This window comes from Musca domestica, unplaced genomic scaffold (assembly GCF_030504385.1).
Source record: "Musca domestica strain aabys unplaced genomic scaffold, Musca_domestica.polishedcontigs.V.1.1 19, whole genome shotgun sequence".
Taxonomy (NCBI): Eukaryota; Metazoa; Arthropoda; class Insecta; order Diptera; family Muscidae; genus Musca; species Musca domestica.
This window is the reverse complement of record NW_026712245.1, coordinates 13,370,573-13,394,481: the sequence shown is the minus strand read 5'-3', so window position 1 is coordinate 13,394,481 and position 23,909 is coordinate 13,370,573. Positions and strand designations below refer to the sequence as shown.

Sequence of the window (23,909 nt, the reverse complement as noted above, 5' to 3'; positions counted from 1 at the left end):
GGTACCCTGCATGGATGGACATTAATACTTATATTGAATAAATTTGAGAATTTTGGATCAAGTAAAATTATCAAACTGACTCAGTTTTATAAATAAGGCATCTGGAGGCATCGTTGGATAGATGCTATACCAAAAAGTGAAAGTAAATATATTCTAAGCAAACGAAATGTAAAATTACACTGGATTTAGGCAGAAGCCTTCAAAATACCTAAAGTCTGGAAATATATGTTATATTTCCCATATATCAGACATCCCTTCAATAATCTCAATACCAGGGCAAAATTACACAGCTCTGCCTTTAAAAGAGCGAGCTCTTGTGATGTTTGATTTTAGCAAATATCATCATCTCTGCAAATTTTGATTTACCCTCAGCAGTAGGAATTAGTATAACAAAAGGTTTATTTTGATTCCTGTTTCGTGACCCTGAGTCAAAAATTACCAATTTGTTGTCTCAAATGCGGGCCCAAAATGTATCGCCGAGGATAGAGTGACACAATATTAGGAACTTCTACATTGCCGGAGTCTGTACCACTCAATCTTTTACAAACAATCCTATTTCTATACTCGTTTCATTGGTGAATGTTACGGCAAAAGTCATTTTCCAAAATGAGCTCAATGGTTTCATTCGAAGCCGATTCAAGATCTTGCAAGATCGGAGTCAGTTCTCCATATTTTTTAAACAACAAAACACACATGCCTATTAAAGGCTCTTAGATTCGACAAGAATACAATGATGATAATAAAGTAATAAATACTATCCGAATTAGTCTGGAAATGAAGTTCGCGGAAAGGAATTTTGCTGTAATCGTAATCACTGTTATTTACTCCGGGGGATACAATTGTCATGGCTTTATGTGCTGTCGTTCCTCTCCAAAGCAAAGAAAAGCACAAAAACGTCATTTTTCTGTCTTCCATTTGTGTTTTTCGTTTGCAATAGGCGTCCCTTGCTACGGGACGGCATTGTATTTCTAGTACCGTTTTGTTTGGCTTTGTATGTGTGTGTGTGCGCCGCCATGTCCTTTGTATGTGGAATGTCCCTTTGGTGCATAAATCTTAGTCTGCATTAAAGTGAATAAGTACAAGTCTGTGTGTTTTTGTTAGTCCTCACCAGCTATAAAGGGCAGAACATTCTTAATTAAATTGCATTTCCGCTTTGCAGAATTTTTGAGAAAAAAAAAACAGCAAACAGGAAGCAAATAATGGGATTTCTCTCAGCTCTCTTTGGCTCTGACTTTTGGGAATCGTATTCTTTGCCAACGCATTTTTCCCTGGTACAAAAAATGCCTTTGTGGAGAACTCTCTGTGGAAGTCAGTTGTCGTCGTCTGATCCATCATAAAGAATTTAATAATAATTCAGTCGAAAAGTGAAGAAATAGTTGTGGCATTTATTATGCAAATGCAAGAAGGTTCCGTGGGAATTTTATAATTAATTTTTAATAAAAAATTGGTGATAAAAAAAACATCGACATAATTTTTGTTCAAGGGAACTGCAGAGATCTAAATTCACAATATCTCATGTCAATGGAAGTGCACTGGGATCATTAAAACGAGTATGTGGGCGTCACTATATAAAACGGTTAATGCAGCGTCAATTCACAAACACATTATGTAATATATCCCCCTAATGTGCCAAGTGAGAACGTGAAACACAGAAAGCTCAAGGATGTCTATCGCACCAAATGTAAGATTAACATAGCATTGTAATTTGTCAAATAAAATTTTACTCACACAACACCATTGGTCTACTAAGCCCTGATGAGGAACTCTTACATTAAAGTGTTCGCTGATTAAGTAAAGGCGAGCTATGATACATCTGAGTGGGAGATCTATAAATAAAGCAATTTCGTAGAAACGAGTCGATAGCAATACAAAATTTGCTTAATAAGTACATCTCTCAGGGAATAGTTACAGTCTCCAGAATATCCTATCCATAGAAGAAATAACGTTTAAAGCAATAAAATTATGTTGCCATGTAGCAGCTAAATATGAAGCAGAGTTTGCAAATTGCGAAACAAAAACAAACACATTGCAGCATAATTCAGTTGGTATCCATTGGTATAGAACAAATTTGGAGTCAACAACAGAAACAAGCCAAAGGTGTTAAAGTGCAAATTTCCATTTACAAGATCGGAAAAAGTAGATAGTCTGGGTAGGCCAAGATATGTCTCCCACAACGAAAAAAAAGTGTAGCACAAATCCCAAGAGTAATTCCTCGTGTTTTGCTGTTGAACGTTTATGGGTTTACTTAGCAGCAACAAGAACATATACAGCCCCTAACAGCCATTCTAAAGCATTGTACAAAGGACTGTTCGACTGTTCATACATATTTTTTAAAGCATATCCGAGTTTGTGCTTTGTTTAATAAGAATTCCAAATACAATTTAATTGATATTTTTCAGTTTCATAGGCATGCTCTAGTAATACTTTAAACCGGTACAAAAAAGTTGCTGTAAAACCACCCCTGCTGTACCATCCCTGAATGCTGGAAATTAAATCACAAAACTGTTTCGGACTTTTAACTCTGAGGTTAATGTGCATGTGTGGGAGTGTTGAGGACCGTTCACCATGTCAACGCAACTCGAAAGTAATACTACCCAACATATATGAACCACGTATGAACTGTAATGTCAGCCAACCGCTCCCCAATCTCAAGAACGAGATACAACGAAAACGGAATGTAACATTTTTGTGGCTTTGGCCAAATGTCAGACAGGTGGACAAGTAGAGCATGAGTATTCGATTTCGGCAGATCTGATTTTGTTTGCTGGTAAGAATATTAGTTGAAAATGTAAAATTTCGAATGTCATATCTTTTCGTTTTTAAATGTTGAAAAAAAAAATATTGCGTGTCCATTGAAAAGACATATTTAATATTATGCACATATTTTGCTTTACGGTATGCTAATATGTTACAGCCCCTAGAGGAATATATAGAGGAAATATTTATTTAAGGGCAACACTTATTGCAAAAATATGTTTCTTTTTCAGATGTCATTTGTGTATTCAAAATTCGAAAATAATAACAATAATAGCAATAGTAATAATAATAATAATAATAATAATAATAATAATAATAATAATAATAATAATAATAATAATAATAATAATAATAATAATAATAATAATAATCTTCAACGCAAAACTAAAAAAAATATTATTTTGGGTACAGAAGGTATAAATCATTTGCAAGGTAAAAATATTCTCCTCAATGTATGGTTTGTTGTTTTTTTGGGCACTATCGTTTAAATTCTTCGAAATTGATCTAACATTTAAATAAATATCGTCAGACTCCAATCGCGATATTTATTATACCCTACAACACTATGTTCTGGGGGTATTATAAGCTTGTTTGGGCCAAAAATTATGTAACACCTCGAAATGTTGGTCCCCGACATAGGAAACTATATATGGCTCTTCTTATTTCGCCGAGCTAAGTCAATCTAGCTATGTATGTCCGTTTGCCCATGTTCATTTGTAATCACGCTAAACGTCGCATTTATGGCTCGATCCTCACGAAATTGAAAGTGGAGGTGGGGTTAGGGTCAGAATTTAACTAATTTGGACGGTCATTGTACAATATTTAGCGGGTAAAATGAACCATAAATTGTGTGTCAAAAAATACCACTATACCGCGAATATTTTTAATTCCGGCCAAAATCACAAAGACAGTAAAAGGTCAATTCTGATCATGATAGTGATGCTGATAGCCAAGATATCGGATATATAGCGAAATAGTTACAATATATAGTATACGAAATCGATCTTAGGTATCCTGCTTATAAGTCAAGAACCGCTGGACTGATTTTCACAATTCTCATCAATTCTTCCCAAAAAAGTTAAAATCTAAGAAAAATCGCGTAAGATTATGACATATTTTTTGTTACAATTTTTCTATTTTTGTAATATTTTATCACATTCGATTTTTTCAATTTGATTTAGAATTTTGTACATTTTCTAAAGTTTTAACACCCCGCAAACCTATGTGTTGATGGTATTTTATAAAGATCGCAATTATCGTCCGATCCTCACGAAATATTGCATGCGGGTAGGGTTACGGTCAGAATTAAAACCTATTGTAATGAAAATGTATATTCAGGGGTTCAAATGGACCAACAAAAAATTAAAATTTTCCTGATTTTGCAGTCGCTCTACAGGTTACAATTGAAAACCAATCGACACGGAATTTTGAATGAGGAGAGAGTTAAGAACAAGAAAGAAATCGAGCATTTTGGATGACCATTGAATTACATTTGGCTGTAAAATGAACCACAACTTTTGTTGAATTTATTTCGATTACATGACAACACGGCGGAATGCGCAAATAAGGAAAACAAAATAGATTTGGACATAAGGGAGCTTTAAACATATTGTAGTCGGCCCGCACGATTATAGTCTATGTTCAAAAAGCGAAACTGTGGTGAAAATTTTTTTCCGAATTAAAATTCATTAAAAATTGGAAACGGCTCCATCAATTACCCAACAATGTAACCAAGTAAAGGATAAATCCAAAAATACTAAAAACATGTTTTTAAATCTTTAAGTTGGCACTTAAAATTGTACAAAGAGGAAAGAAAAACACTGCGATTTCATTTTGCATTCAATTCGCGTAGACTCAGGGTCCTTGCAGTTTTAAAAAGCCGCATACCAACAAAAAAGGCTCCATCAAAATTCATTGCAGGAAGATGGCTGTTGCTTTCGCTACTGCAATTTCAGCATTGATATCGGTTTTTTACCTTCAATGCCTTAAAAAATACATTTCAAACTGCATCCCAAATGGCTTGTAGACAACGACAATAATGGCAAATTGTACTCGAACTGTTAGCAGAGTCCTCTACTTCGTCTCAACCTTCGCTGCATAGGCAGGTACAAATGCCAAGATTTAGAAGAAAGGAGTACAGGAATTCGAAAGCATTGGAAGATGAGACTCGACGAAAGGCCGACAGCTGCAACGGCATCTGCACCGGTAGCACAGAAGAACAACTGACAAAAACGCTTAACAGTTGAAAGGCCAAGAAGACATTTGCATCTTTGATGAAATGTGAAAACATATGTAAACCCAGATAGAAGCAGGCGCAAGATGGAATTGAAGAAGACGATGCCGGAGAAATCAAAGAAAATAAAATATTTAAATATAAACCGTAAAGGCTGTGTAAGAAGATGATTTCGACTGCATTGCCAACCGGCGAAGGTTATAAATTATTTACGGCCATAGCGGAGCCGGCACGAAGCAGCACCACTCATCGTGCACATAGTTCTGCCACAAATGGATTTTTACATTGAACTTGACGGCCATCATAGATGAAACCCGAAATTCCTTTTCTTTGAAAATGGCACAGAGGCGTACAGACATTTCAAGTTGGAAATGGGTGGGAGCAAAAATCAGCTAGTCTCAGCTAGCTTTTTACACTCTCCCCCCATTATGGCAGCATAGGATGAAATCATTTTCATCATTTCTCTTTGTTTGGGTGGTGCACACAATAACTCTCGCTGGGTTTACAATAATATTTCTATCATACATACAGCGAATTCGGAGAGGGACAATATCGTTCCACTACACCTGGAGGTAAAGCCACCCCCACCACCTCATAAATCTGGTCAACCTTATCAGTATATTGTATTTGGTTTATTTGTAACCGGTACCGGTACCTCCTTTACAAAGAATTATAATGTTGAATATTCATATCTCCCATAACATGTAACTTATTCATGGATACGTCAATCTACAGCCTTTTAGCAAGGAGTACACTTTTTAAAAATTTAAAATCCATTCCCATTAAAAGCAAACGGAGCCCAAGATGTAGTCCAAACTTCACATATCACATTTATGCCACACTAAAGTCAGTTTGGAAAATAAACAATATCAGACAGAAAATATTCAAACACCCCAGAAGGGTTACAAAAACTGAAAAACACTCACATAAAAGTTGTCCCAACTAGAACACAATTTTTATACCCTACAACACTATGTGTTGGGGGTATTATAAGTTTGATTGGGCCAAAAATTATGTAACACCTCGAAATATTGATTTCCCACATAGGAAAGTATATATGGATCTTCCTATCTCGCCGAGCTGAGTCGATCTAGCTATGTATGTCCGTCCGTCCGTCTGTCCGTCTGTCCATGTTAATTTGTAATCACTCTACAGGTCGCAATTATGGTCCGATCTTCACGAAATTCAGAATGAAGGTGGGGATAGGGTCAGAATAGAACCCTATTTATTTTGGATGATCGCATAATATTTAGGGGTTGAAATGGACCAAAAACTGAAAAAAATCCTGATTTTGCAGTTGCTCTACAGGTCGCAATTATAGATCAATCGACGCGGAAGTTTGCATGTGGCTAGTGCTTAGGGCTGGGCAGAAGCCTTCCAATTTTGATGGTCATCGGGTAATATTTAGTGGGTGAAAAAGGCTATGACATTTGAGTTAAATAAAATCAAATGTTCCATTAAACCGCGAATATTTTTAATCCCGGCGAAATCACAAATAGACGAACAGGTCAACTCTGACGGTTACGTAGATGCCGATCGTAAATATATCGGATGTATATAGCGAAATATATACAATGTGTATACACAAAGAAAGGGTATGTTAGCTAGAATGCTTATATCTCAAGAATGGCTTAACCGATTTCGTCAATTCAGAATGCTCTCTTGGCATAAAAGTATAAAGTCTAAAAAAATTCGGATAAAAAGATGCCAATAATGATGTTAATATAGATTTTGTTGTATTATGTGACATTTTTTATTTTTTCATATTTTTTATCGCATGCGATTTTTTCAATTCGACTCAAAATATGGAATTTTACATTTTGTAATATTTTTTCATTTTACAACACAGGTTGGGTTTATTATATACAGATTACAATTATCCTCACGAAAAAGGGTAGGATTAGGCTCAGAATGGCTAGGCCTATTGTTTTCAAAGATGTCCGCAATATATTTAGGAGTTGAAATGAACCAACAACTAAAAATGTTCCTGCTTTTGCAGCCGTTATAAAATTAACAAATTGAATCCAAAGGAAATCTCGCATGAAGTTAGAGTTAAGGATAGCGGGAAGAATGGTCCACTACTTTTGTGTGTAAAAATACCAACAGTACTTACAGGCGATATCCGAAATACACAAAAGGTGAACTTTTGGCTTTTTTATATCGTACACAAGCAAATCGTATAGATGAGTTTAAATTTGGTGATACAGAAGGGCCGCTTGCTTTTGAAGTTTATCGCCAAATATTTAGGGGTCCTTGGTCAAAACGCTAAGGGTAATATCAGGGTAGTGTTCCATGACATAATTTCAAAAGCGAAATATTCCAAAATGGATTCGGGCATAAGGGGGCTTCTAACATATTGTAGTGTTGTAGGGTATCACATGGTCGGCCCCGCACGACTATAGCCTTTGCTTACTTGTTAAATTTGGTGTCATTCGAAGTGTCATTGTTTGATATTTGAACGGTTGTTATTGATTGCTAGAAGAAGGTATGGCGTTAGTAAAAATGGCGCGATACACTATTGGATGAGTTCATTGGGTATTGTATAGACAACATGAAAATGTTGACTTTGACGATTAAAATCATATAAGTCATGGGACCCATTTTCACACTAGAACAAGTGCATCCTGTGTGGTGTGTTCTTCGGGCTGAAGGAATCATTGGACCTTTTTTTATGAAAATGAGACAAATCAAGCGCAAACAGTCAATGGTGATCAGTATCGTGAAAGTAAACCCAAATTTTCTTGCCTAGAATTGAAAAAATGAATGGGTATTGAAGGTGTGTGGTTTCAGCAATACGGCGTTACATGTCATACAGCCGGAGAAAGAATTCAATTGCTGCATCAGTCATTTTTCGGTAGTTTTATTTCGTAGTTTGGAGACAAGAATTGACCGCTTAGATTATGCGGTTTAACACCTTTAATTTTTTTTCGTCTATTGTAGAATTAGCCGGCGATTAATGAAATGCCCCAAGCGGTCATTGAAAATTTAATTAAAAGATCGCGTGTGTGTCAGCTAAGCCGCGGCTGCCATCTACACGAAATCTTGACCTCATTTTGTCTAATTTACAACATAATAAACTTTCTTTTATAACGATTTCCTTTAAACATCCGTGTTTTATTTAAAATTTTAAAATTGCGTTCTAATTGGGACACACTTTACTAAGTAATGTTTATAACCAGATATATTTCATAAATCAAATCATAAACCAAATACATTTTATATAATTCAAGGACTCAAACTTTTAGAGGCTTAGATTATGTTTGATGATGAACTACATCCCTTCATCTGTTCTAAATGATGACATTTTTGTAATATGTCGAAAATGGAATTTATTTTGTCGAAAATGTCGCAATGAATTGAAGGACGAAAATGACATTAAAATAATCGATTTAGAAGTCGATATTCCACATTCGGATTGACTGAAAATATGTAAATTCAAAAAAACTACACAAGCTACGAATATGTAAAACGATTTCATGATGTAATTCAGGCTCATCAGAAAAGAAATGATCACGATATTAGTGGAAAGTTTGAATCATATCGTATCTGTCCGTTATTTTCCATATTTTACTAAAAGGGAATTTTTCGCCCTAAGACTTTGACCCCCTCTCCTTTTGTGTCATAGTGTTGTAAATACGCCTCTGTTGCCCAATTCCAAACCATAACTGTTTGACCAAATTTTACATTTTTTATAAGATTTGCAAATGCAGTTGCATCTGTTTCTTCCTTCGGCCGCAGTTACATCGATTGAATTCAATATGGATGTCGACTTTTCCCTTCTGCCACACTGAAAACTCCATTTCATAAATTCCAACTGCCAAACGGATAGGTAACAAAGCATTCATTCCGAAAAGCCACAACTAAAATAATTCTATGGAGATGATGAGCGTTGGTACAAATCCAAGCCAAAAATCATTCATCAACCTGGTCTATAAGTTCGCTGGGTAGCCGTTGATGATAATGATGTTGGCCACAAAACGGAACCAGTTTTTATTCATTCGGCCAACGTATGCTGTTTCACACAACTCCATAACACCATAACACCTCTGGCAACAACAATGACAATAATAAAAAAATACACATTCTGACATTCGACAGGGCCCTTCTGCCATGGCTTTAAAGAATATCTTGCGAAATTGTTATGGGAAAACTTTCTCTCCCCTGAGAAGCAATGCGAGCGCCGCAATAATACTGCGTTTATTTTAGAACAAAACTACTGTTCGGCAACCTTACGACACTAATATATTAGAAGAGTTGGTCTTCTTTTTCACGTAGCCCATTCCTGTCCTTCGTAGCATGAACACCTTTCAGCTTTTGTGTCAGACAGAGGTGCCTGCAACCAACCAATACAGGCGAAAATACAATGGAAGTGGGAATCGGGTTGGGTAGTAACGTTGAAAGAAACACCGGCGCGTTGACTTGATGCCACACGACTCGTGGGGTTTCATCTCGAAACACTTTTACCATAAATCTACGAATTTATGAACCATAACACACTTAACTGACACAATTCACAAAAATCCAAAAGAAATGGAAACAAAACTTTTGTTCCGAAAGGGGTTAGCGCGCCCAGGGAGGCAGTGTTCTCTGTTGCGGCAGGTATGCATGCGTGTGCCCCGCGTTCGAAATTAAAGTCAGCCATTTGAAATAGCAAAAATGTTTCTATTGAAAGGTTGTCTTGAATACCTTAACACGGAATTGTAGTTACAAACGCCAGCAACTCTTAAAAATTAGTTAAGAGATAACAAAACCCTAAAAACATGAATACTAGCTCCTAGAATAAAGGTCATCATTGCTTTCATATCAGAAATTAATGAAAATAATTAAAACACGCAGTTCGCTGTGAACAAATCCAATTACATTACTCAGTGACATTGACAGGCCATGTGGCACATTCATAAAAACCAGACGCCATAACACCAACCATAAATAGCTCCATACCAATATTAAAATGAAGAAAAAAAAAATCACTTGCATCACAAATATAGAAGGCAAATTTTAATTATCAAAAGAATAGTTCAAAAACAGATTGCCACTAATAAAGTTGGTAAGTAGGTATTGTAATAGGTCACTACAAGGCAAATCCATGGGGTACATAGAAGAAGAATTCAGACTTTTTTTTTTGTATCAAAAATTCGAAAATAATAAAATATGTCTCATAAATTCAAGATTTGATGTCATCTTTGTTTAAACAAATTAGAGATTAAAGGTCGCTGACAGTTGTTCATTCTGCAACCCAAGATAGAGTATATGTTCTGATCATATTTAAATAATCTTACCACATAGTCCATCCCGTGTACAACAAAATTTTATAAAAATCATAAGAATACTAAACAATTTGGGACAAAAAGATCAATTTTTTTAAATAAGCCTCCGTTCTCGGGAGGTACCGTTATATGGGGCCTATATCAAATCATGGACCTATACATACAATGTTTCGCCAACGGAGCTAGAACCCATTATGGCTACAAATACCAATTTTCAGACAAATCCGTGAAAAAATGTGGCAAAAATCATCAAATTACCGAATGTCGGGAGGTACCGTTATATGGGGGCTATACCAAAACGTGGACCTATAATTACAATGACTCGCCACACGAACTAGAACCCATTATGACCCACAAATACCAATTTTTTAGACAAATCAGTAAAAAAATCGGACAAAAACCATCAAAATACCGAATATCGGGAGGTAACTTAATATGGGGCTATACCAAAACGTGTACCCATGCATGCAATGTTTTGCCACACGCCAGGGACCGGTTATGACTTACAAGTACCAATTTTCAGACAAATCCATGAAAAAATGTGGCATAAATAATCAAAATACCGAATATCGGGAGGTACCGTTATGTGGGGACTATACCAGAACGTGGACCGATATATCTCATTTTCACTACCAACCATCCTAGACACAATACAAAGCAGAGCTAAATTTTGGCGCTCTACGTCAAATAATGTGGGCTGTATCGTGATTTCAACAGACAGACGGACAGATAGACGGACAGACAGACGGACATCGTTAAATCGGCTTAGAATATTCATAATCGGCTGATTATGAATATATATACTTTATAGGGTCTACGACGAATATTTAAGGATGTTACAAACGGAATTAATTATACAAACGGAATTAATTAATTATAATTAAGCAGTCCCAGACTCCAAGTACCTTCAAATTGGTTTTTATAACCTCCACCATAGTATGGAGGGTATATTAAGTTTGTCATTCCGTTTGTAACACCTCGAAATTTACATTTTAGCGTCAATGACTTATGCACTTTCACGCAAACATCAAGCTTTCTGGCGATAGTTAAGAAAGCGTTCTCTACTACAATTCTTGAAAATTCTTAATAAAACATGTTTTTGAATCAGCATTTGGACCATGCAACAGATTGCTGACAGCCACCTGCAAAAAAGGCAAAACCGACATTCCGTTGTCTATATATTCATGCTTAGTCTATGCTTTTTTATCAATGTCTGGGTCATGATATGGTGACATATTTGTTCCTACTTCCATCGCCATCTACCGCAACATAACAACAACCGTAATATATTTTATGTCTTTGTCTACGGTGTTGTCGTGTCCATAGACCGCATATCATGGAAATAATTCGAATCAGCAATTGTCGTCTATGTCGTTTCAAACCTAAAATATTATTTATTATAAATATTATTAACCGCTGTAATAGAATTACCGACTGTAAATGGTGCTTTGGAATAGAAAAACTCTCCCATAAATGATGACATCGAAAAATATTCAATTAAACAATTGAAATTCTTAAAAATTAAATTAATTTGATTTCGAAGTCGGGTGACTCGAACATGCAAAACACACCTAACCACGCAAAAACTGTAACTGCGACATCTGTTAACAACATATATTGAAAGCTTTCGTTGCGTATATTTTCATTTGTCTATGTCGCGGCAACATTCATTTGTCTATATTTTATTTTCTTAAGCTTAAAGCTCGTTGAAATGTGTTGCTTTGGTCAACAGATGGAGCTTGTTAAAATCGCTCACTATATCTTGAATCGACAAAAAAAGAATTCTAAAGTAGGATATCGCAAAATTTCAGTATTTCCAACATAATGTTAATTTTAAAAAGTTTTCTATGGAAATCTATATTATTTTGTTATGTATCGCAAGAAAATTTTCGAATTAATCATTTAAGACTCTGCGAAGAACATACAGAGTGAGATGAAACAACTGCAAGCAATCTCAGACTGCTGTCATTTCTATGTCACTCGTCCGACAGCTGTTGAAATTATTCCAGTGATAGCTCCTTATATTGCTTACTAGCGTACAAAAGCATTTTGGGGAGAATTTTCCAGAAAAAAAGTTATTCGTGATTGAACTCAAGCGTGATTTCCTTATATTTAGCTGGAAAACCACAAGTGGCTATCGTTAGAGCACTCCAGCATTTAAATGTGAATAAATATTTTATGTCTCGTCGCTCCCATCGCATCCCATCGCTCGTTACCGTGATACTGGTAGCGTAGCGTAGTAGTCAAGAAAGTGGACGGGAGAAAACAGCAACATCAGGAGAAATGGTTCGAAAAGTAAAGATACGACTTGATCAAAACCCGCGTCGCAGTGGACGAAAAATGGCACGTGAGCTGAACATATCGCAATATTCCATTCGACAAATATTGAAAAATGAGCTTGGCATAAAGCCACTGAAATTCCAAAAATGTGCAAGAATTTACACCGCAACAGAAAGGAAATAGACTCAAAAGAGCTAAAGAGTTGCTTCGTTGTCCAGCAGTTTGTAAAAAAACAAAATGATCGTGTTAACTTGCCAATTAGGTCAGTTGAAAAGGTGCACCTTCGGTTGGCCACCAGTACTCAAGCGCCGGTCATGGTAATGGTGTGGGCCGCCATAACAGCCGATGGTCGCTCTTCGCTCGTATTAATCGACCGCGGCATCAGAATTAATATTATAGCGAAAATATTCTAGAGGATGTATTAGAGCCTTGGACATTCCAACAGAACTCAGCACCATCGCACTCAGCACGCGCCACCCAAGAACGATTACAAAATAAGGTTCCTCGCTTCATTTCCAGCTCACAAATCTCCGAATACCAATACGTTGGACTATTGTGTCTGGAGTATTTTGGAAAGCAAAGTTGGCACTAAAAAATACCAAAATGTCGATCACCTCAAGCAAGCGCTTCTCCGGGAATGGGCCAAAATACCGCAGAGCAACATTCGAGCAACGTGTGACGGTTTCATTGGCCGTTTGAAGGCCATAATTCGTGCCAAAGGTGACCAATTCGAACAAATCTAAATTTATTCTAAAATTTGATGCTATTTCCTACATTTTTAAAGTCATTCAATAAATTAAAAAAATGTAAAAATTATGGCGTACCACATTGTTGCAGTTTTTTATCTCACCCTGTATATTCTTGATCAGCGTAATCCCTAAAACGATTTGCAAATTACTATCTGTTCGTGTGTTGCAATATTTTAACTTTTTAATGAATTAACCTAGGTAGCTAAAGTGTTGCTTATAAATATACTTTGTCTGCAAGTTTTATAGCATCGAAAACAGGAGGTATCGGTTCAAGTTCTGGTATAGGTTTCTATACCATTTTAAGTTCTATATTGCATAAATAAATATTTTGTTCCCAGAGTTTTTAGCATATCAGTACCTTTTTAAACCAACGCATGTATTGTCAAAACCCTCATATAAAGTTAGTATGCGAAAGTTTAGGGCAACTGGATTAACTACAAATTCCAATTCCGTCCACATTTTGGTATAACCCTACATATTAAGACACGGTCCGATTTTAGGTACTTTGAAGATTTTTTTCAATTTAAGGTATATTACTATATACTATTTAGACTTCTTAATATAGCACTGTCCCAAACAAAATCCATTATGTGTGTGATTTTAATAAAGTATCCAATAAGATATAGGTAACATTTCCATCTTTTAAATCTATCGACAAGATAATAATTTGATACACAAAATACATTAAGCTAAGAAATATATATCTTTTTTACTAAATATATAAATAAATAAATATATAACGTCAATGTTAAGTGAATGATATAATCATCAAACATCAAATGTTATCCCAACTTGTACTGAAGTTCTGTTAAACTACTAGGCTACTGTAATGAGAACTTATAAAATTAGACCTAAATAGTTTCAAAAATTCCTTTTTTTGCATTCGGAAACGGTTTGATTTGTCAATAAACTGATTTCGGAAATAGTCGGTGATAGCATTTCACTGTCTCATTAATCTCTCTTATTATTTGTTTAATTGTAATTCTCTACAAAATTACCAAAAACTTCCCCTTCGTAAATGAACAATACAGGGGTTTTCAGAAAATAAAATAAATTTATTAAAAAAGTTGATAAAATTCAAAAATATACATTCATATCTTACAAACTTATGCTAGAGTTTTATTAAATATCTCATTTCGAAGTACATCAATTAAAACAAAGTTCATTAGCTACTACCACACGGAATAAAAATACGGAAAACATTAGGAATTCGTGGCGTTATGGCCATTGATAAAGGTTACTTATGGATCGATGATATGTACTATAACACCTAATTAATTGTAGTAGTCCCTAATTGGAGAGCGAACTCCCAATTGCAGACTCATTTGTGATGGAAAACATGACGTTTTTGTTGTTTTTTTTTTTTTGTTTCTTTTTCTAAAATAGCTATACAAATTCGGATACAAAATAAACGGAAATGAAAATAATGCACAATGTGTTTTTTTCTTTTAAATTGGTTGACTAGCTATATCTCTTCTAGAAATTACTTAAACTTGAAATGTACAAAACTATTTACTTAGCGATACGTTAAAATTACAATATCCTTAGAGTTATTTAGACCTGCAAAATATTAAATAATCTTATTTTAATGTTAGCGTTAGAGAAAAGTAGCAAGCGGACTGATTAGAACTACTGTCTCATTTAGACATTTGGCTGCGTTTGTGAAATATTATTGCCCACCTGAGCGGGAGGTTGTGATGGCCCTCCACCACCACCGCCGCCTTCCACAGAACCACTTTCAGCATCTGAATCCTTGAGGGAGCCGGCATCCTCATCGCCAACCAGGGCTCTGTACTTCTTGGCAATGGCTTCCCAGTCGGCAACATTTTCGATACGGTTTTGATTGGCAGCTGAAAAACTTGTTTGCGATCCCAGTGGGGATAAGTGTACCACTGACAGGGCCATTGAATCTGTGAAATCAACATAAAATAATTAGTTTTATTTGTTTGATTTGCTTCCAAACAACAGTTGTTGGGTGTTTGTTGTGTGCCTTTTCAAAAAACACACCAACGGGTATAATATATCGCAGCTGGATTGGCTTTTCATGGTAATTACATTTTTGCAAGAGTCCTGTTCACAGACCATCCAGCTGGGATACATATATGTACATATTTTTGCATCGTTGAGCTTTATCCACAAGCACCCTGGAAAGCTTTCAACAACACGAAGTAGCTTTCTTAAATGTGCGTGGTGATACATATGAGACATTCACCAAACAAATTAACCAAATCCCATGAACAAATAGTCTCTCCCAAGCAGTCAACAACAACAGCAATACTCTTAGACAAATCCATTGGGAGTCAGTTGGGCTTGTCTGGTGAGGTTCATCCATATGTGTATAGCCTACCTTTTTTAATTTTTGAAAGCCATTTGGCACCGGCTTTAGTGCGAGGACTAGCCTGGCGTATTCCCATCATCTGTACCAGACTTGGACGCTTCTTTTTCTTCATGCGAGCCTACATTTTTTTTTCAATTCAACGCAAGAGCGAGACAAGAGACAACAAATAACAGACACAGAATGAGTTCAAATATAAGGACAGACACAAATGCAAACATCAATCACTGGTGCGGGGATAAAGCAAAAGAGGTGCGGACGGGAGATATGGACGAGGTTTAATAGAGGTGAAATGTGGAAAAAGTAGTTGGACTTCAAAAGTGCATTTCAAAAAACAGACAGAAATATGTTTGGGATTTGATTTTGGAAGTGTTGCCATTTTGCTTTAAATGAATTGGGGAAAAGGTCGTGTCCTTTGCAGGAGTCCTTCCATAGATACATGACTACAGTTGCAGATGTTTTACCTTGACCTTCTCAACGATCCACATAAACCAGGTGGTAACTAAATTAAGCGGCGATGGCGCTGTCGTTGTGCGATGCATATTGCGTATAAGCTTCGACAAGCCGAATTTCCATTCGATATCCGATTGGGCCTATCATAAGTGGTCGCAACATTTTATCAGATGTAAATGTATGTAAAAATGTGCGTCATGACGATGTGGTAGATGTGGCATTCCGTGAAAATTGAAATGAAACAAAGAAGGAAAAGAAAGTTCGTTTTGTAGTTATAGGCCCAATCATTACAAAAATTCACTAATTGTTGAGTTTCGCTGAAAAAAAAAATAAAATTGAATATTCTAATATGGCAAACATTTTCAGTCATAACTCTGACGTCTCCTTCGCCCACGGCATTTGGTATTCGAACCAGCTCAGCATCTAACCTATTTTGAAAATCCTCGGCATATTAGAATATTCATTCAAACTTAAAATCAATAGACCTCTGTCTGTTACCAAAAAACAAATATCATCATGCAATATAGTTTGTTAAAAAAACATGCATTTCTTTTAAAAATTTAAGACATAAATTGGTATAACGTCCTCGTGTAATTTCACATCATTTGGGACAACACACAAAAGCTTTGTTTCCTAAAGCTGTATATTGCCAACAAAAAAGAAAGCTGTAGTACACACAAACACACTAACATTTCGATTTCTGTTAAAAGCGGAACGGCAACATTTGCCGCACAAGCCTACAGACTAATGCACACAGAGTGTAGCTTTAAAGCTTCATGTGCGTTAAGATAGGAAGATATCCGTAAGACACAATGCATTGTATCTTAAGGATTGTCATGTAAGTTCTTAAAATCCTGCAAACATTGAGAGTACACCAAAGATGCAAGTCTGGGCGAGTAGATGGAACTACCCAACAAAAACACATTTTCAATTATTGAAATAACCAATATGTTCTGTAAATTGGTTTGTATGTATGTAGATGCATTGCGATTGCATCGAGTCGGGCGGGATTGTGTCGTTAAAGCAGCATAAGACAAGCGACAACATTTTTACATTTCTATACGTAAACGGAGCCACGAGCCGATTTCTTTTGTCAAAAACAATGACTGGGTCTATGCGTGAATTGAAACTGATAATCTCAATTTGCAAATATCTGAATTCAATGGTTGAATGGATCAGGAGTGAGATTCTCTGACAGAAGATGTGCATATGAAATTAAGAAAACTAACAATATTTAAATCAGTAAGACTTTTTTTAGTTATTTCTCCATTCAAAGATTGTTGAAATTACGTGAAGAATTTAATAGGAACTTTGCAATTTGCAACCAAATTAAATCAGCATTCATACACTGACTCAGAAAATAGTTATTATAAGACTGTTGGTCTATTGTCTCCATCTGCATTTTACACACAATTTATTTATTCTGTACCACAATGTGGAGTGGGATAGAAATTTATTAACACAAAGATCCATTAAAATCTAAATGACTCATGTGATAATTGCGATAATTGTCCTGAGTAGAAAAGATGGACACATCCGAGTAGCTTGTGTTAAAAGAATACAAATGATTCATTTTTCTGACTATTTGCAAGCATATCATAGGTACTATATGCTTTCACTCCATTCAAATCAAATCAATCTCAGGCTACAACGGAAGTTACGGTTTCTTGAATACAGTTGCCGCATTTCCGAGTCTTGCTTAACTCCATTGGCGTATGGGGCAACAATGTACAAGGCATGTTAAACACACCAACACACAGAAGCAGAGTTAGTAGTCAAAAAATGTTGAATATTTTCAACACATATTACTCTCCATCGGGACTCGCCACTTCCTGACAATGCTATAAAATGTGTGTATATTTAAGCTGATCGGAGGAACAACACCTTTGATTATTATAATAGCCTCCCCAGGGTATAAACATTATGTTCGCAAACTCCATGTGTAGCCGAATTCAGTCACTGCTCTCATTTTTGCACAATAGTTTAAGTTTCATGCATTATGGTTACATATCGGAAATTTGCAGTAAACACCTATTTTTGTAAATGAATGCTAAAATATTAGAAACATATGCGGCCCAAAATTTGATTTGATGTATTTTTGAAATATTTTAATTTCGAATGATTTGGAACACAATCAACAAATGCAGTGAAACATTGCGTATACGCAGCGAGAACTTATCATGTATACGCAACAATGTTCTTTGGCATATTCTCGCCACAAATTCTAACAACATATTTTATGATAAATTCTCTACTGAAATGTCATTGCTCCTTATGAAATGGGTCTACAATTTAGGTCACTACAAAAACTATAGTTTTTGTATAGAAAAATGTTGCCACTGGTTTTATGCTTTCTTTGGTATTCAAATAAAGTCTTTGGAAATCCTGAATGCATGCATGCTGGGTACTAGGAATCAATACGATTACCTAATGCTGAAATAGAACTTTATTCGTTGTGGTTAACAATAAAAAATAAATAATTTGTAGATGAATTGAATAATCGGTAATAGTTTGGTCAATTTTTAAGTGAATCCATAAAAAGAAATACTACCTGTATCCGCTGATAGGTATCGGACATCATAGCAATTAGCAGGTTAATTAGCACTACCACCGACACCAACATATAGACACCGAACACTATCTTGAACAGATACTCCACCCAGTAGGGTTGAGTGGGCGCGTTTACACTATTGATTTTGTCAACCTGTGTCTGTTCGGTCGTCGTTTGACCAAACACGGCAAAGAATAATAACTCAAAAGAATGTATCGGATGCATGCGCACTGTGGAGTCGAGCCCATTCGCCAATACCGTTCCAATAGCCGAAGGCGGTGGCGAGCGCAACATCCCAACCCCAACCAGAGGGGATGATTGCGGGTTACACAGCACAGCGTACGCACACACACGAGACAGTCGAAATAATGATAACGGAAATCATATCGCATTGAACAAAAATAAAAAGGTAGTCAACGCCCACGCAAATATCCACGAACACCCGAAGTGCCACAGTGACGATGTCGCATTGAATGGGAATGTCGTTGGTTTCGATGATGACGATGGCAGTGTCAGTGACGAACGATGACAGGTTTAGCCATTGTGAGGGCGTCGATGAGATGTCCAATTGCAATCGCACCCAAGAAATAGAAAATACCAAACAAAAGAGAGTTGCATTAGTTTCCAAATACCAACCTGAATGCGTTGATAAGTATCCGACATCATGGCTATCAGGAGATTTATGAGAACAACCACAGACACCAGCAGATAGATGCCAAAGACAAGTTTAAATAGAACCTCGGTCCACTCAGGCCTCAGATGTCGCATTGGATTTATGTCAACCGTGGTCGTTTGGCCAAACACAGCAAAGAATAGACGCTCAAAGGCCAAGAATGGAGTCATAGGTCCTGCAAAATGCGTTTCGTGGTGCATGCATTGGCATGGAAGTAGGAACATGGCGAACATGGCGCAGAGGAGTAGGGGGAGGAGGAGGAGGAATATCAAAAAATTGTTTAATCATTTCCATTCAGATTTGCTTTGAGGAGCAGAAACATCATTCGGTGCTATACCATTAGCTTTGCTTTATTTTTTTTATTGAATTTTGTTTTATTTTTCTGTGCACTTCTGAATGTGTGGAAAGCGTCAAAAGCCGTAATTATCATTATCACTATATTTGTTGTTCTTATTGTACATAGACAAAATTAATAAAATATGAATATCGTCATTGTTGTTGTTTTTTTTTTTTTTGTTTTCTTATTAGTTTTGGACACCAACATGCTTCCTTATTTTTAATTATAGCACATCAATATTAAAATAGAATTTAAGAAAAAAAACACATATTTATTGAGACATGCAAGAGTGTTGTTTGACAGAAAAAAAAACAAAAATAAAATCTTGAATATGCAGTAAAAATAAAAATAAACAAACGAAAAGGTGTATTGGTATTTACCTATGAGAATTGAACTGCAAATTTTTGTATAAATCGGTATTATTGGATTAGAGTTTTTTTTCATCCCTTTATGTGTCCTTTTCGTAAAAAAAAAAAACAAAAATTATATTGTGAAGCCACTGTAAGCTGATCAGAATAACATGCATATAAATTTTTGAGTGATCTATTCGACACACCTTCATAAAATATATCGACAGTTAATTTCAGAGAGACTCTCTCCATACATTGCGTTGTTGATCATGAACAAGAATAAGGAATTTTGAATTTTTGATAAAATTTAGGTTTTGCCACATACCTGTCTACCCACGAGAAATTTTAAATTATTTCTAACAGAGAGTATTCATAGAGTTTATAACATTTCTAAAGTCTATCAAGGCCTTCTGGGATCTTTGGAAAGAATATGGATTTATAAAGGCTTTCTAATAATATCCAATATGAACTATATGAAATGAACTGAAGCAAGGTGTGCCGAAAACTATAAAAATTATGTTAAGACATCTTATATCATGTAACCTCATACCGATTTTTGAATCAAACGAAACAAATGAACAAAACCAAACATGTGTAAGTTATAATTGTAATTATGGATTTTACAACACTTTTCCACAACACCAAGGGATGCACACAAAGTAAAACAAAAAATCTGAACACTTAATTGTCGCACAAATAAACTGCGGAGCCATCATGCCATAGCCCACAGCAGGCCCTTAGCAAGCTTCTTTCGGAATTATTCCGGCCAGAATTGAGGAGCACACAGAAGTGGAAATATTGTTAAGAGACACAACTGTAAATAAAAGATGTTTACACACAAACACACAACACCGAAGGCTATTACAAATCATTCACATTGAGGACATTGAAAAAAGGACGCCGCCCCAATGGAGCCAATCGACACTTACGATCATCTTTGTGCTTGCGCCGGAATTCGCTTAGCATACTACGACTCGAATCCACGTAATTCTCTGGTGGCGGTGGACGAGGAGTTGGCATATCATCTAAACACATACAAAGGGTATGAAACGATTATAGGAATTTTCATAAAATACATGTGTTGTCTAAGGCACCTAGATTATTCTTGCGCAGCATTCATTTACAATGGATCAACCAGATAACTTATTTTTTAATTTTAAAATAATAATTTGGAAAAAAAGAAGAACAAAAAACATAACTAAGAAAAGGGTGAACACTTTGTGTGATGGAATTTATACTGGATCCATGAGACAGAAAACATCTTGGGACGTATAAAATAAAACTTAATCCGACCTCAGATAAACTTTGCACTCAGCTAAAAAATAATCTTTATGCATGACACCAATAAACTACTGAAGCCTTCCCACATGTAGTTATGTAGGGCTGCATAGATAGTTGGTCTGTGTCCGAACTGCAAGAATGTAAAAGTTTTTACTACGATATCGATTTTCCATTTTTTTAGATCGAAAAAAAAATTGCAAAACTAGTTGATTCTTGCAGGTTCTGGAACAAGTATCATGGTAAAATTAGAATGGTGAAGTCATTTCAAATAATTAGCTGTTCCATCTCTGCATACATACATAAAGTATTCTACATTTTGCAATTTTAAGAAACTTGAAATATACGAATATATTATCCAACGTGGTGTCGCTGTTCCTTAACCGCAAAAAAGTTCCCGAACCATCGCATTCAGACAAAAAATATATTCACATTGTCCTGCAGTGAAATTTTATATCAAAGAAAGGTATACCTATTGTATATAAAGAAATAAGATTAAATCTCAAAACGTCATATCGAGATTGACACTAGTATTACTATAGAGTCAAATCAGATGGGACTTGCTGTTACCTGTAATAATTATACAATGGATTTATCTGTGGATTTGTAAATATACATTTCGACAATGAGATATTGTCAAATGAATAATTTTGAAAAAAAAAAATTGTAAACATACGATTGCATGATTTTTGTACCTTCCTAAATCTACAATGGATAGTATCTAAGTAAATTCGAACTCAATTGTCAAATATAAATACATTTTGCTATTTTTTTAATAATTTCTGATTTTCCTCTTTTGGTCCTCATGACCACTGTAAATGAATGCGGGCAGTTATTATTAGATAGAACACAAAGGGTCTGTAATTGTTCAGCATGCAAAGATATAACCACAACATCGATAGATAGATACTCATCGATATCGCCATTGATTTCCATAATCGATAGCGACGCACGCTCACACACATACATACATAAAAAAATAATAATAATCGAATAAATCATATTCAACATACATACACTCACAGATCCATTTGCACTGAAACAAAACATAACAATAAAATCGCACTTGGAACACTGTGACTTACCATCGCTGAAGTAACCACGATTGCGGTTACGTTTCTCGAAAGAACGCAACTCCTCGGGCGTAAAATTCGCAAACGATTGATTCAGAGCCACAATGTGCATGGAAAAGCCAAATACGAATATGGCCAAGACAGCAAGAAATCTCGCCAAATCCTTCAGCAGGTCACCGATAATGATGGCCCATGGTCCGAACAGGTGATGGAACGAGAGAAAGTCCAATATTTGCACACAGGCACACAGGAAGGCCAATGCAAAGCACTGATTACGGCAATAGATGAGTGTCGGCCAATACTCCTTGGAAACGAAGCAGAATGCCGCCACATGGACACCCACGCCGGCCATGCCCAGCAGCAGCACAAGTAGCTTGATTGATCCCAGTCCCGACTTGTCGGACGGATTCGTCAACTCGAACAAAAGTAAGCCACTCAACCAAATGAGCAAACCTATTTCGTACCAGTAGGGGACCAAACTGAGACGCAGCACCGGATATATAGGCGTAATACCAACAATACTGAGATGGATCATTAGGAAGATGTGGGAGGTAAGGTAGGACATGAACTTAATTATAGGCACTTTGTTGAATTTGTGACCCATTGGAAAGGTGAAACCAATCCACACCGGTGGGCACACAATGAAGGCAACCAAGAGTAGTAAAATTTTCCAAGATGCCCACGTCAGCGATCCCCGCCAGAGTTCCTGCATTAGGCAAAAGAACAAAGCTCAAATTGTATATCTCCGAATACAGATGCAAATTTGGAAGTTACCTGCAGGTATCTTTGGACCACGGTATGGGCAATGACTTCCTTCTGTTCATTCTCTATTAGCACGTCGAGAAATTCCACATTTCTTTTGTCCGTTGCCTGTAGAATCTTCCCAGCCGAATCGGAGCCAGCAGCCAAAGCGAGTAGTTCGGTGGCCATGGTTTCGCATTGCTTTCCGGCAGCTACGAGATCCTTTGCCCGCTCTTTCTCCTACAGAAGACCAGTGTCATTAAAACTGTTAAATGAAGTTTTTCTCCTTGCTCACCTTGGTGGATAAGTTAATGTAGATATTGGACAGCTTTGCTGCGGTGTCAACCGGAGCAGGGGCCACCAGAACAAACTCTTGTATCGGCTTGTTATTGTTGTTCTTCGATACAACCATGAGATTGTACACGAACCGTTTGTCCTCCATTAGACCGTACGTGTCGTGTTCCTTGTTCAGCAGATAGCGCAGGACATCGTTATGACCCTCGGAGGCAGCAAACCAAATAGGAGCACATCCGTAATTTGTCTCCGATTTCGGCGATGCTCCGGCCTCGCAAAGAAGTTTCACCACCTCCAAGTGGCCGGCTTTGGAGGCACAATGCAGTGGCGTCCAACCGTTTTTGTCGGTTGCATTTATTTCTGCGCCTTGCCCCAACAGAATCTCCACCATTTGAAAGTGACCGTACATGGAAGCTATGTGGAGGCCAGTGCGACCATGACGATCGGTCGACTGAAGGAGTTCTGCGGACCGACTCAGAAGCAAACCAACCACTGACATGTGACCACCGAAGCAAGCCAAATGAAGTGGATTATAGCC

The 23,909-nt window shown here is 36.5% G+C and overlaps 1 protein-coding gene across 5 annotated transcripts in view; it reads right to left on the bottom strand.

Moving 5' to 3' along the window:
* Window positions 1-14,320: 14,320 nt before the first annotated feature.
* Window positions 14,321-23,909, bottom strand: part of LOC101893528 (serine/threonine-protein phosphatase 6 regulatory ankyrin repeat subunit A) — a 35,402-nt gene continuing 25,813 nt past the window's right edge. The window contains exons 10-18 of one of the 5 annotated variants that reach the window (XM_059121350.1): window positions 23,373-23,909; window positions 23,111-23,317; window positions 22,349-23,042; window positions 20,915-21,010; window positions 19,262-19,473; window positions 16,086-16,214; window positions 15,634-15,742; window positions 14,967-15,196; window positions 14,321-14,846 (exon numbers count right to left, since the gene is read on the bottom strand). In XM_059121350.1, the coding sequence (XP_058977333.1) occupies window positions 14,841-14,846; window positions 14,967-15,196; window positions 15,634-15,742; window positions 16,086-16,214; window positions 19,262-19,473; window positions 20,915-21,010; window positions 22,349-23,042; window positions 23,111-23,317; window positions 23,373-23,909 (2,220 nt within the window). In that variant the 3' untranslated portion in view covers window positions 14,321-14,840. Of the gene's footprint in view, window positions 15,197-15,633; window positions 15,743-16,085; window positions 16,215-18,625; window positions 18,856-19,261; window positions 19,474-20,914; window positions 21,011-22,348; window positions 23,043-23,110; window positions 23,318-23,372 lie in introns of all 5 variants that reach the window. The other 4 variants (XM_020036426.2, XM_020036425.2, XM_011293813.3 and 1 more) reach the window with 4 other exon arrangements.